Raw genomic sequence first — 17,042 nt, forward strand, 5'->3', positions numbered from 1 at the left:
GGCAGCATCTTTGTATTGCATTGTTGTCTACTTTTTAATGTTTCTGGGTATATTTTTGCAAAACACTATATAGACCCTACATAGATAAACATTTTAATCCCTGTTTCAACACCGAAAACTGTATAAAACTTTAATAAAAAACGAATACAGTAAATCAGAAGATGGGCATACATGTACATTCGTACTGCTTTGGAGGGTGATGGGTCTTTATATAGGCTATAATGGAGGCTATAATGGAGTGATATATATATTGTAAAGCTCAAGGAGCTTTACAATGTCTAAAGCAGATGAAAAATGAAAATACACAAAAAACATGATCGAACTACAGAAAGACTGTGCAATCTCCTCCCTTCCGCCTTGACACAATAACCCGAATGGAAGCCTTTATGAAGCTCTGATGGAAGCAGAGTGCGCTTTATAATGCACGTTCGTGCACACTACTACATTTCCAGCTAATCAGAAGCGCGCAGTTGCAGAAAGGAGAGCGGTTGCCAAGGCAGCCACCAATCTCCCCTCCCCCTTCTCCCTCCGTTCCTCTTTCCCGTTTATTATCGGCAGAGGTCGCATGGCAGAGGGAAGTCCAACCACTTCTGTACTGGAACCAATGCAAGAATATGCACCTCCATAACAAAGCCTGTATGGAGTCCTGAGAGCGGCGGGACAGGACAGGCTGCAGGTTTGCGGGCTGCTGTTCAGCTTTTAGAAATACCCAGTAAGACAGGATCTAAGTTGGATGTTTGCATTGTTTTGCCAGCACGTGTGTTATCTGTGAATTTGTACTCTCGCTTTTGAGTGAGTGACTGAGTGAGTGAGTGAGTGTTTCGCATCCCGGTGCGGGGCTCTGAGGAGGACTGCGCATCACTTAGAGTTGGTGCCGAAGTTCGGCCGCGAACGGATAGGAGGGAAGAGTGCGCCGAGTAAAACTCCCTCACTTCTTTTCGTCTCTCCCGCTTTGGCGCTGTGTTTGCCAGGACAATAGTACGTCAAAGACGCTGAAAGTGATTTCATGCCTTCAGTCTCGCACAGTCTGAGATGGACGTGAGATTTTATCCTGCGCCCCCGGCAAATGTGGGTTCATGCTCCCTACCGACTGATCCAAGTTGCCTGAGCTCGTTGGACTATTATCACACGAACAAGGTAAATAACTATTTGTGTAGTCTCGTGCACTGAAACGATGTCTCACCTGTCTGTCTGCACGTTCACGCAATAAAAATGCGTGTTTTGGAGGCGTTTTATACAGAGGCGCCCACTTGCTCCGAACGCACCTGGGTCAGGGTGCACTGGTTTTAATCTAGTGCGGAGCAAGACTGTCACAATTTATATTACTTACTTTAGAGTTAAACTTGTAATCTTTTCTGTTTTCGTGTTTTTTTTTTAATGTGCGGCACAACTTTTCTTTTTTCTTTTGCAAGCATGTTTATTGTGTTGTTTTCTCGGTGAAACTGCAGTTGAATTTTGCGCAAAGCTAACATTAAGTGTCCCACCCGATGTGGAATACCAGGGACTGTATAGAATCCATACTGCCCCGCTCTGCTCTCTGAATCCAACATTATCTTCCCTCTCAATGATTTCTTATGGCTTACATGGTTTTTCCGCTGGGAGTTCAGCGATTAAATGGATCCGTGCCAGTAATGTACCGTTAATTACTTTGCAACGAGAAACCACAGTCTGGCTTGTACAAGTATCCCTCTTCTCTCCTTCAGTTTTGACACCCGCGCCTTTAGCCTTGTGAACTGCACTGACCCGAGTGAGGGAGCAGGTGGCATTTAAAACAACATTATGAATATTTTGCTGTTTGACATTTTCCAAAACTACGAAGCAGAGAAATAAATCAGCCCATGAAAGAAAGACTTAGCAGTGTAAAAACAACAACAAAAAAAGACTAAACAAAAAAACAAACAAATCCAGAAGCTGGAAAAACACTAGAACTCCAAATGTATTCAACTGAAAAGCTGCCATGAGAGATAAAAACACCACAAAGGAAGAAGAGATTACAGGTGACGTACTAATAAGTACCGCAAAGTGAACGTATGGCCCGTGGAAGTACTAGCAAAACAATTTTTAAACTGCCTAATTTACAGCTTCCGCTAGTGTTAACAGCATCTCAGCCATCTGCAATCACTGAATAAGAGTTTGTTGTTTTCACTCACCGTGCTTGGAATATTACAAATCACCAGGCTCAGGATGCTGACCTGCTGCTGTATACTTCTTATAAGGCAACGGTGCTTTGGAGCTCTTTGGCTTTCTCAAATAAAACACGGCTTTCAGGTATGACAATGAGGGAAATCATGCAAAAGACAGTTGGGGATGTTTTACTTTCACTGTGTGGGCAATGGAAAATCTTTGTAACTGACAGGGACATTCCAGTAATCAAGTGTAGATACATAGATACAAAAAATAAACAAAAAACAGCACAACAGTAATCTTTGTTAAGGTTTGATCACACAACGCCCAAGTGTCAAAGACAGATAAAGTGAACTGGACTTGGTTTTTATAAGCGCCTCCCATTTGATCACAAATAAGGTCCATATAAAGCTTTTATCGATACACCTGTGACACAAAAATGGGCCCATATAACTGTCTCCTCTGCACAGGCTATCTTTTTTTGTAGGTCAAATGAATTGAGATCATCCACCATGCGGATAATCCTAAGAATATGCTGATATCCAGGCACTGCATGAATCTCGGAAACAAAGCCAGTTGATATTAAACGATATAAAGAGCTTTCGCAGAGGAGAAACCAACTATTGTCACTTAGACATAAAGTGTGGTGGCCCTCGAAAATACAAGTGTTCATTTGAATTATTGAAATCCCCCTCACTGCCTTTACTTGGGTTTCTTTCCACCAGGGGAGGAATAATTTGTTATCATCACATGTGTAACACTAACTACCTTCACTAGCAATGCAAATGAGGCAGGCCCCAGCAGGGATCATTTGGTGTCCTGTTGACACAGTGCACAAGGTCAAGTTCCTTTCCTCAAGCACTTGTCAAAGCGACTGCGGCATAAAACAGACATCAGATTTGTTGTGTAGGTACTTTATCTACAGATCACATCGCCTGCTGCTAACCATCTCTGACAAAATTGGTTGGCCAGTTTCAAATCCCATCCCGTGTCTCTTTCTTAAGCTACGCACAGAGCCAAAAAAAAGGCTAATCATAGCATTGAGGTCAATTGTTTTGAAGGGCTTACTTTGCATATTCACGCGGGTATTTTGGTTTGTAGTTGAATTTGTTGGTGGATTTGTTGGCTTTCAGTTTAGCTCAAATATATTCAGTTGGGATTATTATTATTGGAAAAGATTCAAAATAATTTGAATAAAAAGAAACACCAGATGCGATTTAGCATTATTTTTCTATGGCTGCTTTTTTTCCCTTTTTTTTTTTTTAAAGCAATTTACAGTCTGAGAAAACATTTCTCCTTTTATCGCTGTGAAATTAATGGTGTTAATCTGAGTCACGCACGAGTTTAATTGGATAAAATGAGCATGTGTTTGTATTTTAGCTGTTTATTTGCAAACCTCTTTTTTTGTGTGCTGCTGTTGCTGCTGACTCAATTTGGATACTGTGTGCGGACACGAGCTGAGTTTGAGTAATTAGCAACTTTCTGTGACTTCCAGGGCACACGTGCTCCTGTCATGCTTTCGACCTTTGTGATGTTGCTCATTTGGAGCCGTCGTTGGTTTCATTCATGTTTCAGTGCATGTTCTAGGTCAGGTGTTTCTTAGTCTTTCTGTAACATCTTCCAATATGACAGTGCATAAATCACTTCTGTTAAATTGGCAGTGTTGTCCGCATTTTGCAGGTAGGAAAAGTTTTCCAAGGTTTTGGAGCAGTTATCTTTAGTTATCCATTAAAAAACATGAATCATCTGCTAACCAAATCAGTTTGTGGTAAGGCTGTGTTTACTGATCCATTGTTCAGTGGAAAAAAACAGAGGGTATAAAAGCAAAAAAAAATGCACCGAGAAGGTACTTTAAGTGCAGATTGAGGTGATTCACAAAGGTCTATAAATAACCTTGAAGATATCTAGCTCAGTACTTTCAATACTCCCTTTATTTCACTGTGAGAGTCTGTGTTATTACTGGGGTGAACTCCCACAGCCAGGGAGAAATCACACAAAATAATACCATTACAAAAGCTTTGTGCTCTGATGGTGATATGAAACTGTACCGTGTTTTTAATGCTGTCAGCTTCCTGACAGACTGCAAGGCACAGACATTACTCATATATGCTGTGCACAAATTTGCAGTGTAGTAAGCACCGAAAGTAAACAGATACATCTTGTCGTATACAACATGTCCAACTGTAATTGTACTGCGGCTATTCGTTTGTCCAGCACTTTTGGTTTGCTCTGTGAAATGGGAACACAGTGTCTGCTCCTTTATTTGAATACCTTAATCAAACATTGCTGACTGCTGCTGCTTCTGCTGCCGCTGCTGTAGCTGGAGTGAGGTGCTGCCTACAATATAGCAATAGAGTGCAGAGATAGTAAGGCCTGTGTTTATACACTCAGGCCCCACCCAGCTCATATATCCTCCCAACAACTGATATCTGGTTAGATAGAGCAGAACTGAAGAGCAGGCTTTGTTAGTTGGTGGTCTCCCCTGCCTCAGATAAGCTGGGGAATGATGCGCTCCATTTGAATGCCTTATCTCAGTTTTATTTTTTATTATAGGACTACCTTGTCTGTGCTGTGCAAAGGTTTGATTACTTTGCATTAACATAGTCAGCGAGCTTCCATCAACTGATCATTCTCAACTGAAACAAGCTCTTGAATAAACACTGTTCATGAATTTACGGTTCATTTTGCCTCAATCTACTAGGGGCTATTTTTAATAACTTAAGTACTTAAAGATGGCTGACAAATTAGCCAGTGCCTGTAATGCTGGCTGTAGTGCCTGCTCATGTTGAGCAGTGTTTTCACTGTTGTAATAAACTCTGTGGTATGTGACAGAGAGGCAGAAAGGGAGAATCAAAGGATGAGCGTGAGTCAAATGGGTTGAAGTAATCAGTGGCCCAGTGTGGGGACACTGTGAGTGTGTGTGTGTGTGTGTGCCCGTGCATGCTAACTCGGGGCCATTCAAGCGTTTTGCTGACTACAGAATCACAATCACAATTGCTTTCATAGCCCTGTGCAGAGGAAGGCCATGCATACCACAGTAAGGGCCGGTGACACACAGCGAACAGGGGCAGAGCAAAAACAGCTACTAAATCATATTCTCCCTGCCCCGACACACAGAGGAGGTTTTAATAGGGATTCCAACCATCTGAAATCATTTCACTAAAACTGGAATTGGCTCTGACAGTGGCTGAGTCACAGGACCCAGAGTATGGCACAGATATTTCTTGCCATATGATCTTTTTGTTTCATAAGCGACTTTGCTGGACAAGTCTTCTTCCCAAATAAACGCAAGATGCCTGCATTGGTTGTTTTCTGCTTTTTTTGCCAGCTGTGTTTTGGATGGATTTTGACAGATTAAGGAAATGAGACACACGATGATACACGGCTTTAAAATGCCGCATGTTTCTTGGTTTGGCCCTTAAAATGTAGTCGTTGTGTTTGATCTAGGTTATGAGTGTCACAGTATGATTGTGTGAGTGGTGAGGGTGGGGGTGTGGGGGTTCCCTGTGCTAATTATTGGCAATGGCAGCACTAAGCTACTTTCTCGTTGGTGGGCACCAGTGCATCCCCCTCAGCGTCTGTTACAATAATTAAGACCAGCCGCCCCGCTGCAGTGTGCTTACATTTGTCTGCCCGGGCCTTCCCATGGGGCAATGCGATGGCATTCTTATTCTTATGGCAGAAGAAGGAGAAAGAAAAAGAAACAGAGCCAGCACCTGCTGCAGAGTAGGCCCCTGGGTGTTTAGTTAAATGTTGATTATGTTTGTTAATGGCTGAAAACACATTTAGAAGATGCGTAGGGTGGGGGAGTGCTCTATTTGTCTATCTGTATTGGTGACAGAGTTCATTGTGGGTTTATATTTAATAAACTTGCAGCTGTTTCAGCTGGAAAAGCTACACTGAAAAAAATGTAAAGGAGTGCAAAAATGTGCCTTGAAATGATTAAAGACTTACGTATTTAATCAGTTAAGTCATGCATCCAGAAAACAATCCCTCTGTTCTCTGGTTGTGTGAAAAAGGACTTGTCTTCCTTCTTTTACATCACTGTAAATGTGACGTTGTGTAAATGTTGCTTTTTGACTTTGGCTGACTGTGGCGTGGGTCTCTCACTAATCACAGGGTTGGCAGTTCAATTTCCCGCTCCTCCTGTCTTTATATCTTTGTGTTTTGGGGCAAGACAGTTAAATCTTTGTTGTTCCCCGTGTTCTCGCCAAGACGTAATTGGCTGAAATAATGAATTAATAGCTTGATTAACCACAATTTAAAGCGCGTGTGTATTTACTTAATCATTGCATGTAAGTGCATATGTAAATACTCTACATATTTACTGTGTGTATCTAATGTACAGATCTACAGTCTTGGATACATTTACTGTTAATATGTACGGTCATATAAACAAAATGTCCATTATGTGATTTATGTATGTACTGTGCTGTATGTGCTGCATGTATGTGCTCTGCCTATGTATGCATGGAGGAGGCTGAAAGCCGGACAAACACTCTCAGCTGTCTCAGCTTCCTGAGGTATGTCCTGTGCAAACACCATAGGCCATGATATAAGTGCCTTGCCAGGGGTTTAAGGCTCTTTCCCTCCCTTGTTTTGACTCAGTATTCTTTACAAATATTACCAGCCTGGCGTCAGTACCATGATCTTATTGTGGTCTGAAGGGAGAGTGTCCAAACTCAGATTACCTCAGATTATTGTACATGCAGACTGAAATGATCAGAAAGTCTCTAAAGTAAAGCTTGAATTTTGAGATATTTCGACCTCAATGCGGGGCTCATCTGCGTGGATTTATCTCACTCATGGGAGGAAAAATAATCTGTAAGAATGTTTGTTCTTCCAGGGTTGCCATTCACTAGCAGATCTTTGGCTTGCATAATTTGAGCGACTGTTGTCTTTCATGACTTCACTGGCATGCAGTCATTTGGACTGTTAGAGGTTTCCACTTGAGCAAGACCGGGTTGATAAACCCATGTGATCATGTCTTTACTTTCTTTCCTCTTTTCCCCCGACTGTGACTACTTCTTCTTGTCCCTTGTCTGTCAGAAGCATGTGTTTATTATGTGTGACATATTTAGCAGGCAGATATAATTGCCTGTGCAAGGCTGTAATCGTCTGCGTCCAATTCAGTAAGCAGACCATAGAGCCACCGAGGTAATCAAACTGTGGCTCATTCTTCCTCTTCAAGAGCTAATGATGAGCTCCACGATCGTTTACAATGGACAGAAAACGAAGCACAACAGAAAGTACAGAGGTAATAGTTTTTTAGTGGCTTTTTTTTCAGCGCTTTTCGTTTAGGTAATGGGATGGGATTTTCCTAAAATAGAGAAAAAGGGAAAAGTTTCTATAGAGTGATGGAAAAAGAAATGGCTAGAGATAGACGTTTAAGAAATAAGAGGGTAGGCAGATCAGAGGAAGCTTGTGGATTGTGAAAAGGGAGGGAAGGCTAAAGAAAGAGGCCCTGTCTTTGTGTTGTCGACCTATTTAGTCTCATGCTGGCCGTGAGCCATGCTGATGAGTGATGTCGCTAAGAAAAACAAACAGAGGATAGAAAAGTAGGATTTTGGAAATTATGACATATGGTCAGTGGTGTTGCTGCTATTGGGGACTGTCTGCATGTTCGCTAGGCTTCAGCAACCTCATAGCAGCTCAGCAAACTTGTTAACACACAGGAAAGGGAAACTTGAGCGGATCTTTTTATAGAATTGTTAATAACACAGTAGACAGTAGTGAAAAACCATAGCCTAAAGCAGCACTTACTGGCACAACCCACGTGAACCAAGCAAGAATATGTGTATGCATATGCCTGCATGCTTTTATGTACATTGCTGGTGGAACATGTAGTCAGGGTTTTTCACATGCAAGTAAAGAATTCAACATTTTGCCCAAAAGTAGCAGGGGTAGTGTACCTTGTACTTAAACTACATAAACTTAAGCTCATTTTGCACTGAATGCTAGCCAGTCAATGTTATCTTATCTTATTATCAGATCATTACTAGTGAAATACAAGCAGGGTCAGCACAGTGGTGCAGTGGTAAGCACTGTGGCCTCACAGCATGAAGGTGCTGGGTTTAAATACACTGTCCTGCTGTGGTCTTTCTGTTTCAAGTTTGCATATGCTCTCTGTATGTGCACGAGTTCTCTCCAGGTATTTCGGCTTCCTCCCGCAGTCCAGAGACATGCATGCTGGTGTAAATGTGAGTGTGCTAGCCGTGTGATAGACTGGTGACCCATACAGGGTGAACCCCGCCTCTCCGTCTATGGCAGCTGGGAAAGGGATTTAAGTGTTGTTGGCTCAGAGGGTGTGCTAATTTTAACCACTTTATATATTCTTGGGTAGTTTGATGCCTAAGAGTATATAATTTTTTTTAACTCATAAAGCTACTTCCTTTAAAGTTAAAACGAAAAAGCCAGTTCACGTATTGAAAACCAAGTTTAAAGGCCTACAAGGGATGGTGTAATAATTTTACACTAATGATGGGGAATTTGATGATTTAAATTGTGGGTCAACCTAAATGTTAATAAAAACCTCTTTGCCCTATGCTTTTCTTAATGAAATGCCTTTCCTCATTATTTTGTTTTGTAATTTTGTGAGTATTGTATTTTAGTGTCTTGCATCTAACACAATAAATAAGTGTTTTTCTTTGGGTCAAGGACCTTTTAGCTCTAATTGATTTCTTTTTTTAAACCCTGAGATATCACGTGCCTTGGTTGGGCTTTTGCACTTTAATATATTTGTTGCTGCACTTAAAAAGCAACAAGTGCAGTGTGGTTACGAACTTTGCAAAGCGAGTGTCACAACGAGAAACAAGTGTTTGTGGCAGCGGGGCAGGAAAAGCAAGTGAAACTGAGAGATGGTCATGTTTTATTAAGCCTGATAATGCAGCCTAATCTGTGGCTTGGGTTACACATTGCTTTGTGGGTAATTAGAGATCATGTCGTATGCCTGGCCTGCTGAATAATTGCACTCCGCCCTAATCCCCTCCTATCCGCCTTTCACCCGGCACCTCGCTGCTTCTCTCTCTTCATTCTCTCCCTCACGCTCCTAAAATCCTACATGCTTCCATAAGAGCTGCCGTCTTGTCAAGGAAATGCACAAATAAGCAAACATAGCAGCCATATTTCAGGTAGCTAGTCATCCGAAAGTTACCTTGCTGTAAGAGACTTGAAAATGTGCTTATGTGCCTAGAATTCAATAGGAGGAAGTCAACAGTAGAGCACTTTGTGGTTTGCTTTGTGGAACTTGTTAGATGAATGACTAATGCCTCCTGGCAAGTGCCCCAGGTTTACTATTACCAAAACAATGGCACTTGATACAGAGCACCGTAGCCCTGGTTTTCATGCAGACAGGAGCTGCTGTTTTCTTTTGAATCCTAAATGCAGAATGCTCATTCATGCAACATCCCTTGAACACAGAGACGCACACCAAGGAAATTTTCAACGGACACGGTGGCTTGTTGGAAAAAAATCCCACAAATTTCTTTTCACGTGTTGTCCCCAGTTTTCTCATTGTTAAAAACTTAGAAGTGTTTTCCCCCCACTATCTAGATCTATTGCCATTTGTAGAACTGAAACAGTGTTTTGATATGCGCACAGTTAAATAATTGCTGGTCTTACACAGAGCTTGACAGAGCCGTCATTAAACGCTGTACATATTTCAGGTAGAAAGTCGCGGATTCTGTTATTGGTATAGATCAAAAGCATCTACTGCCCCCACCGTACACTCAAGAAACCGTACAGGGGTAAAGACAGGAAGAACTGCAGCTTTAAACTATAAACTCTGAGATGAATTCATACAGTGTTTCCCCTGCAATTTTTTTTTTCACGCCTTGTGGTTTGAGCTCAAAATCCCCATTACATTTAAGAATACATGAAAGTAACAAAATAAAACCCACTGTATAGAAACTAAATGCATTTATCGCCTCTGTATCTCAGACAAAACCTCATCCTACAGTATGCGCTCAATGAGTGACTAAAGAAAGTGTGCTAAAAACTCGTCAAATCTTTTCGCTGTGAGTAGAAATGACAGTATAATCACCCCCAAATAAGTCACAGTACTTTAGTAATGTGTGGTTACCCACATGTGTTGCACTCGAGTTATTAATATGCACAGCCACAATAGGAGGGCTCACTAATAATCATTTATCCAGGTCAGGCCAGTCCATTCACACACACACAGACGCTGGGGTGTCAAATACTGCTGTTTTGTCACAGCTTTCTGCATCTCACAGATATACACAAGGTGTTAGTGTTCTGATGCACCGGGTTACTTCCAGCTTTTCAGGACCCTTGGCATCACATTCAAGACACTGTTTAGGCTTAAGCTTAAATTTTCAAACACCAGGGTTAACGTTGCATATTTTAACTGAAACCACAGTCTCTTTGCAAAGCCCAAACAAGTACTTTTAATGCCTAAACCCTACCCGCGAGTGAAAGCAAAAGAAAAAAAAATCTAGTGAAAACAAAGCGAAAGAACGCGTAAATGCAAATCGGAGAAACTGAGAAACCAACACTTTACAACAGGACTGCAATCTCCCTGCAGTCCAGTGTGTCAAGACACGTTAACGGACACGTTATTCAATTCAATTTATATTGTGCCAAAGCACGATAAAACCGTACCAATTAGATGACCCCCTTTGAGCAAGCATTTGGTGACACTGGGAATGAAAACCTCCCTTTTAACAGGAAGAAACCTCCGGCATTCGAGGGGAAGGAGACAGGACAAAAGACAAAGTCTGGAAGAGAGAAAGAGATTTACGATAACTAATGATTAAATGCAAAGTGATTTATAAACACAAAGTGAGTGAAAAGAGGTGAATGAAGACGAAATGCTATTTAACTGTGAAATTAAGTAAACATGAGATACATTGAATCTAGACTTATGAAGCCAGGGGTCAAACCAAAGCACGTTTGTGTCTGAAAGAACTTTGACCTTGACTTTAGACTCAGTTACAGGATCATTTAGATATTCCCTGACTATACAAACATCCATTTTAAATCGTTGTAATTTTCTAACCTGTGCTATGGGCGAAGTTAGAGATTGTATTGGTTCTCAGTCTTGCTGGAGTTTTAACGTCAATATACCCCGTGCTAGTGATAATTCTTTAATATTTTTAGTATCCTCCCACGAGCCTCAAAGCATCAGATTATTCTTCTGTTTGTCAGTATTATTTATTTAAAGGCTAACATGGTGTTTGATGCCTAAAGTGTGGGATCGTGATGCCAGTCTCACAGAATCATTTGATACATTTTGGATGAAACTGTTCACAAAGACTGCCAATATGGGCAATGATTAGGAATGGATAAGTTCCAAAATTAAGACACGTAAGGCCAAGTTGATACCAGGACCACACGCAGATACATGCACGGGGTCAGATAGACTCGTACTTGCTCACTTTTTCTTCTGAAGCCCCACCATGTGCATGCTCGTGGACACACACACGCACGTTTCCCACATAGCTTCAAGGCATTTCATTTCCTCTCCTCCTGAGACAACATCACAATATAATGGGACATGGTGTCACATGACAAGAGCAAGTACATGTAGCGATCAAATCGCTCTTTCAGTCTCACTATAGCTTGAAGGGCAGAACGGTCAGTCGTTACATAAACTAGGGTTGGTTCAATTACAGAAAAATGTGCTTTGTGTCCTTGTCATAAGGAGAGTGATGAAGCACATAAAAAAAAATCCCAGTTTATTGTTGATGTTCCTTCATGGCTTTGGAAAAATTACCTCACTTTCTATATTCACATCCACAGAAACATACAGTATGGACACACACGTATTTAATTTAGGTTTGCCTGCACTACTGAAGTGTCTGCATGGAAACACACCTGCACTGCTACCTTAAAGAGTGACCAGCTGATATTCAGTGTATAAGGAATATGTGCACAAATGGTAATTCCCGTCAGTGAGTAAAGCTTTCCATCCAGAGGAAAGGACAAACTAATACTCAAGAGTGAAATACCAAATGTCCTATATAAGGAAATGAGTGCCTTGAGAAATATAAACTCACCGACATTTGACCTTTTCCCTCCCTTATGAGGCATCCCAAGAAATAATCAAAGACTATCGGGGTTGTGCATTTTCTATGTAGTTTGTAATTTTTCAGTGCTTAACTCACATCATGCTAAACTAAAGTAAGTCTCAAATTGTAGCAAAACAAAAAAGTGTCTTTATTCCGTTAAGCTCACAATCATCTCTTCTGTCTCTGGATGATTGTCCTTTCTTTTTTCTCTCAGGTGTATAGCAGAAGTTCATTCTTCACATATTCAACCTTGTTGTGGCTGACAGTTGCTCCAGGTATTCACTGTGTGTTGCCATCTCACAGTTTTCAGACACACCGGTAATTAAGTCATCTTGAAGCCTTGAGAGTGCGACTATGGCGTACTGAGCTGAGACCAATCTGCCACTAATTGTCCCGAGTTTTAATTTCTAATGGAATAAAGGCCAGAGGGAATGACGCTTAACGAGACGCAGTTAATGTGTGCGCGCGCGTGTGTGTGTGTGTGACTGTGCGCTCTGTTTACTGTAACTGCTATTGCTCTAGTAAATAGAGGAACAAGAGTGAGAAAAGCAAGATGTTTCCTTTTGATTTTGTTGTCTCATTTTGTTGTTTATTCTACATAGCCCTCAGGATATCACTGTCAGTTCTGTGCTTTTACGTTTGCATGTGAGGAATGCTAAATGTGACATTATTGAGTGTGCTTTCACAGCAGAGGCTAAGATAGCCGCACAAGTTGAGGAGCGCCCTTCTTAGTAGCTGTAACAGTGGAGACCCCTTTAAAAGTGAGAAATGCTTTCTTGCCTTGGCATTCAAGTTATTGCTCAGAAAGCATGGGTGTGCATTGGAACTGGAAAGGTTGTTTACATAGCCTTGGGAGTGTTTGTGTCATGATTTAGATTCCAGGCATTTCAACATCCAAATAAATCAGTTTAGCCTTCTGAGGACGAGTAAACCTCCAAAAGAAGAAATGGGCCAGCTGTGTTTAAAACCTGTTAGGTGGGTTTATCTCTAAAGCGATCTTCTTTTCAGTTACAGGTGGAGGAAGTACCAGAACACTTGGTGATAAAGATATTCTATCTTTTATTTACAACTTAAGATTGCATTTACCACAATTCTATGTTTGTTCTATTTTAAATATGTTTCATATGGACGTTTATCCATTATATCCATGATTCTGATGACAGAACATGCCTCCAAATACAAAAACAGCCGTCATGTCCTGTCAGATTTTACACAAGTGAAAAGTCTGTCACCAACAACATCCAGAAATATACATCAGATCTGGCCCGAGGATGCATGCCTACATGATTATTTTATTTTCAAACACTTTGGTGACTTCACAGTAATTTTTCTACCTTATCGCTTTTTAGTGGGGTTTGCTTTTGCAACTGACTCAAGGCCCTTCCTCTTATTGTTTCAATATGTCTGAGCATTGTTTGAATGAGGTCAAGCATTACCGATCTGGCCTGGGGCCAGCTTGACTTCAGCTGATTTAATTGAATCTACGACATGAGTCAAACTCAAACAAGCAGAGACTGCTTTGCCATGACAGCCTCATTACTCCACATTAAGAAGTCATTTCACAATGCATTGTGACTTTGGGCTTTGACAAATGGTGAAAAGGGATGAAATCAAATAAGTGAGTACATTTTGGAGGACTACTCTTGAAATGCTCTGGCTGGAAATACGCCAGTACTGTACATATATTAGGAGAGAGCGCCCCAAAAAAGAGTCTCTCTGCTGTTTTGTATAAGTTAATGTGAATGCCTTCTGGGTTAAAGTGTTCCCATGTTTGCCATCTGCAGTAATGGAATGACATTCAATGCCATTTTCCCTCTTAAATGGAATTTTTGTCAAAGCGTTATGAATTCAACCTGCCTTGTCACTCAAGCCGCAGACATTGCTGAGAGGGGAGAAAATATGCGAATGAAACCTTTCACTGCAGATTTTACTGTTAGCTGTGAGCAGACCAAATAATGACGCCTTTATCACGTCTACGGCACAACAAACAAAGAAAGCTTTCTTGTGACATACCAGAAGATATGATATCAGGCAGTATAATGACATACATTATGTATATAACGCATACACAACATTCATAGCATCTCTGCAGTGTACTACTTACATTTCTGCATTTCATCATCTCGAACCTCGACTAAATTTCTCAATTAAGCATGCATTCTTTGAGAGCAATTGGCAGCTTGGCTAAAGCTTGTAGGGGGGGGGGGGGGGGGGGAAGAAAAAAAAAGAAAAACATAGAGCAAGCTCAACATGCCAGGGCCTCCCTTCACAATAGGGAAGGAAATGTTGAGACTGCAAGGGCTGTGGAGTGGAGATATGGCAGTGTTTGCTTAGGGCTAGGTATCGGGCACAAAAACAAACATGGCTGCCCTTAATGAGTCTGTTTGCCTGCCAAAGGTAAAGACAGCTGTTGTCTCTTGCCACAATGGAACAGACCACAGTCCCACGGAGCACAGAGGAACACGCCGCGTCCCCATAGTAACACTCACCTTATGTTTACTCAAAAGTCAACTTATGAAGTCTTCTTTACAGATAAATAGTGAGTAAAATGTAAATGATGAGCCCATACGGCACTTTCATGAGGTCTGGCTGTGAAATGGAATGGTCTATTAAGTCATTAGGGCGGTAAAAGCGAATTTGCTTGTGGGAGTGTGAAACGGCTGTGCAGAGAGTTTAGGCTCGTTATAGGTCACAGTAGTAACGAGTGAGAGTTGGGAAAGTGTGACTTTCATTGTTTAATAAAGCAGAGCACATGTTATTGGACTGTTGAAAAGAGCCATGCTTTTTTAGTTTTTTTTTGCATCTGTCTTTCAGGACTAGAGAAAATCTCTCAAAAATCTCTTCTGGTGTCAAGTGGCTTCTCAAAAAGACGCTAATGCAGGGATATAGGCAAAGTGGGGCATACTGAAACCTCAAAAAGCACTTTTCTCCCCTGTGAAAAAAATTAATACATTCTCGCTGTACCTGTCTAACTAAATCAGCACCAACAGCTTGCTGTACTCCAGGGCTAATTTTAGAATTAAGAACATGAGTGAGATGACTGCACAAGCATTTTGTTAAGAAAAGAGAAGCCACTGTGAACATTAAAGTTCCAACCGTCAATTGCATCACAGCTTCTGTTGAACCAAAGCCCTTCCAGCCCCCCACCACCACCACTTTCCTGGCATTGTTTGCTGTGAATGTTTTAGTCGCTGATTGGACGGCAGCTTTTTCCATTGTTACGCTGGCCCCCTGACAAAACCAATGACAATATCATAGATAAATAAAAGTGTTCAATACTATATGGGTAAGTATGATAAATTGACTTTTTTTTAAAGCTCAGCCAAGCTTGTTAGTCAACCTCAGGTATACATAACATTACAAGAACACAGGAAATAACTGAGAGGTAGCATACCTAAAAATAGTCATGCAAAAGGGTAATAACATAATAAAAAATAATTAGAAATTATGTTGTAGCATTAATATTTATGTCTGTATGTGTCAATATTACACCTGAGTTCTAAAATATGACAAATGCATATGTCTTTCCGAAATTTCAAGCTTTAAAAAAACATTATGAATAGACTTTCATCATTTAAGCAGGTTTAGATGAATTTCCATCTTAAGCAAGAGTTAACCTTGATGACTGGAAATCATATCCATGGTTTACATGTTCGCCATTTCCCAGAATGGTAGATTGCAGTTAATTACTCTACAATTATATTGTGGCCGCCAGATAACTGTCAATGACAGCTGAAAAGCACATTTCCTGTTTGACTGTTTCAAAGAAATGCAGCATAACTTAACCAAGGAAGTATTGTGACTAGGCTGAAAATGTACCTGACCACAAGTGGGTTGCTTCAAGTCCTGAGTAGTAACTATAAGTGACTGGCACTTTCTGCCCTACATATTTGCATGAATGCCCCACATTATTTGTGGCCTTTGGTGTTCTTTGCTCTGCAAGGCAATGCTATTGTATAGAACATGTAGTTTCAGGAGACCGTGGTGCTAGACATGTTATAGAACAGCTATAGTACCGTATCCGGCATTTGGTCATGAGGGCAAAATGAATTCACAGACAGTTGAGAAAATTTGAGAGCTTTTCTTCTACCAGCAACAAGTGCCAGAAATTACACTTAATTTTTATTTGGTTCTCCTTTCAAGGGGACTAAGGAAGCACTCAGAACTAAATGAATAATGAATGAAGTTCAAGAGTAAAAGAAATCCCACTGCTCTGCCTTACAGCTGCTATCAGTCTGTCTGCGGTGAATCGTTAAGACATATATTTTGCCGTTGCTTATTTTTCTGGAGCTCGTTTCAGGGTTTAGATCTGGGATATTTGGCGTTCTGGTTCTCTCCATGGCTAAAGTCTCCCCCTGTTTGTTTGCAGTGGTGTTGTTCAATTAAACTGCAGGTTTTTTTTAAGAGATTTGGTTTTCAAGTGACTCCCCAGAGAGACAGCAAAGGAAATGGCTGAACACATCAGACACATTCGTCTTCTCTGCTTAGTTACTTTCTAGGGGGAAGATGGTGATACCTATTTCCTCTGCCTAATGTGTTTGCTTTACACCATATGCCAAGTGTCAACATCCAGCTTCTTGACAGTCATTTTTCATTTACAGCAACTAGCCAGGTTGAATAACCTAAGGCGTTGCACTGTTTTTGTGTTTCGCTTTTATCAGCCGCGTGTTTTTAAGGTAGCAAACTTCTAACATGGTTAAGGTTAAATGTGGTCTAGTCAGAGATTATTGCTTAATAGCCTTGGCTGGTTGTTGATTGAGAATAAAAAGCCAATTATCATAATAGGATATGGGACATAATGACAGAATTAAATGAGTGTGACAGACACACAATAGGCCTGCTCTGTCATCGCCTTAGCCCAGCACGCTTATTAGAATTAATCTGGCC

At 41.0% G+C, this 17,042-nt stretch overlaps 1 protein-coding gene across 5 annotated transcripts in view; it reads left to right on the plus strand.

Moving 5' to 3' along the window:
• The first annotated feature begins 470 nt into the window (after positions 1-470).
• LOC146550215 (TOX high mobility group box family member 2-like) overlaps positions 471-17,042 on the plus strand; it is an 82,297-nt gene continuing 65,725 nt past the window's right edge. For 2 of the 5 annotated variants that reach the window (XM_085261131.1, XM_085261132.1), the window contains exon 1: positions 471-1,137. In XM_085261131.1, the coding sequence (XP_085117257.1) occupies positions 1,033-1,137 (105 nt within the window). In that variant the 5' untranslated portion in view covers positions 471-1,032. The remainder of the gene's footprint in view (positions 1,138-17,042) is intronic. The other 3 variants (XM_085261133.1, XM_085261134.1, XM_085261136.1) reach the window with 3 other exon arrangements.

The sequence above is a fragment of the Mchenga conophoros genome, linkage group LG20, assembly GCF_057382185.1.
Source record: "Mchenga conophoros isolate Kocher_MC1m ecotype Shallow Benthic linkage group LG20, M_conophoros_male_GT1.1, whole genome shotgun sequence".
Classification (NCBI taxonomy): Eukaryota; Metazoa; Chordata; class Actinopteri; order Cichliformes; family Cichlidae; genus Mchenga; species Mchenga conophoros.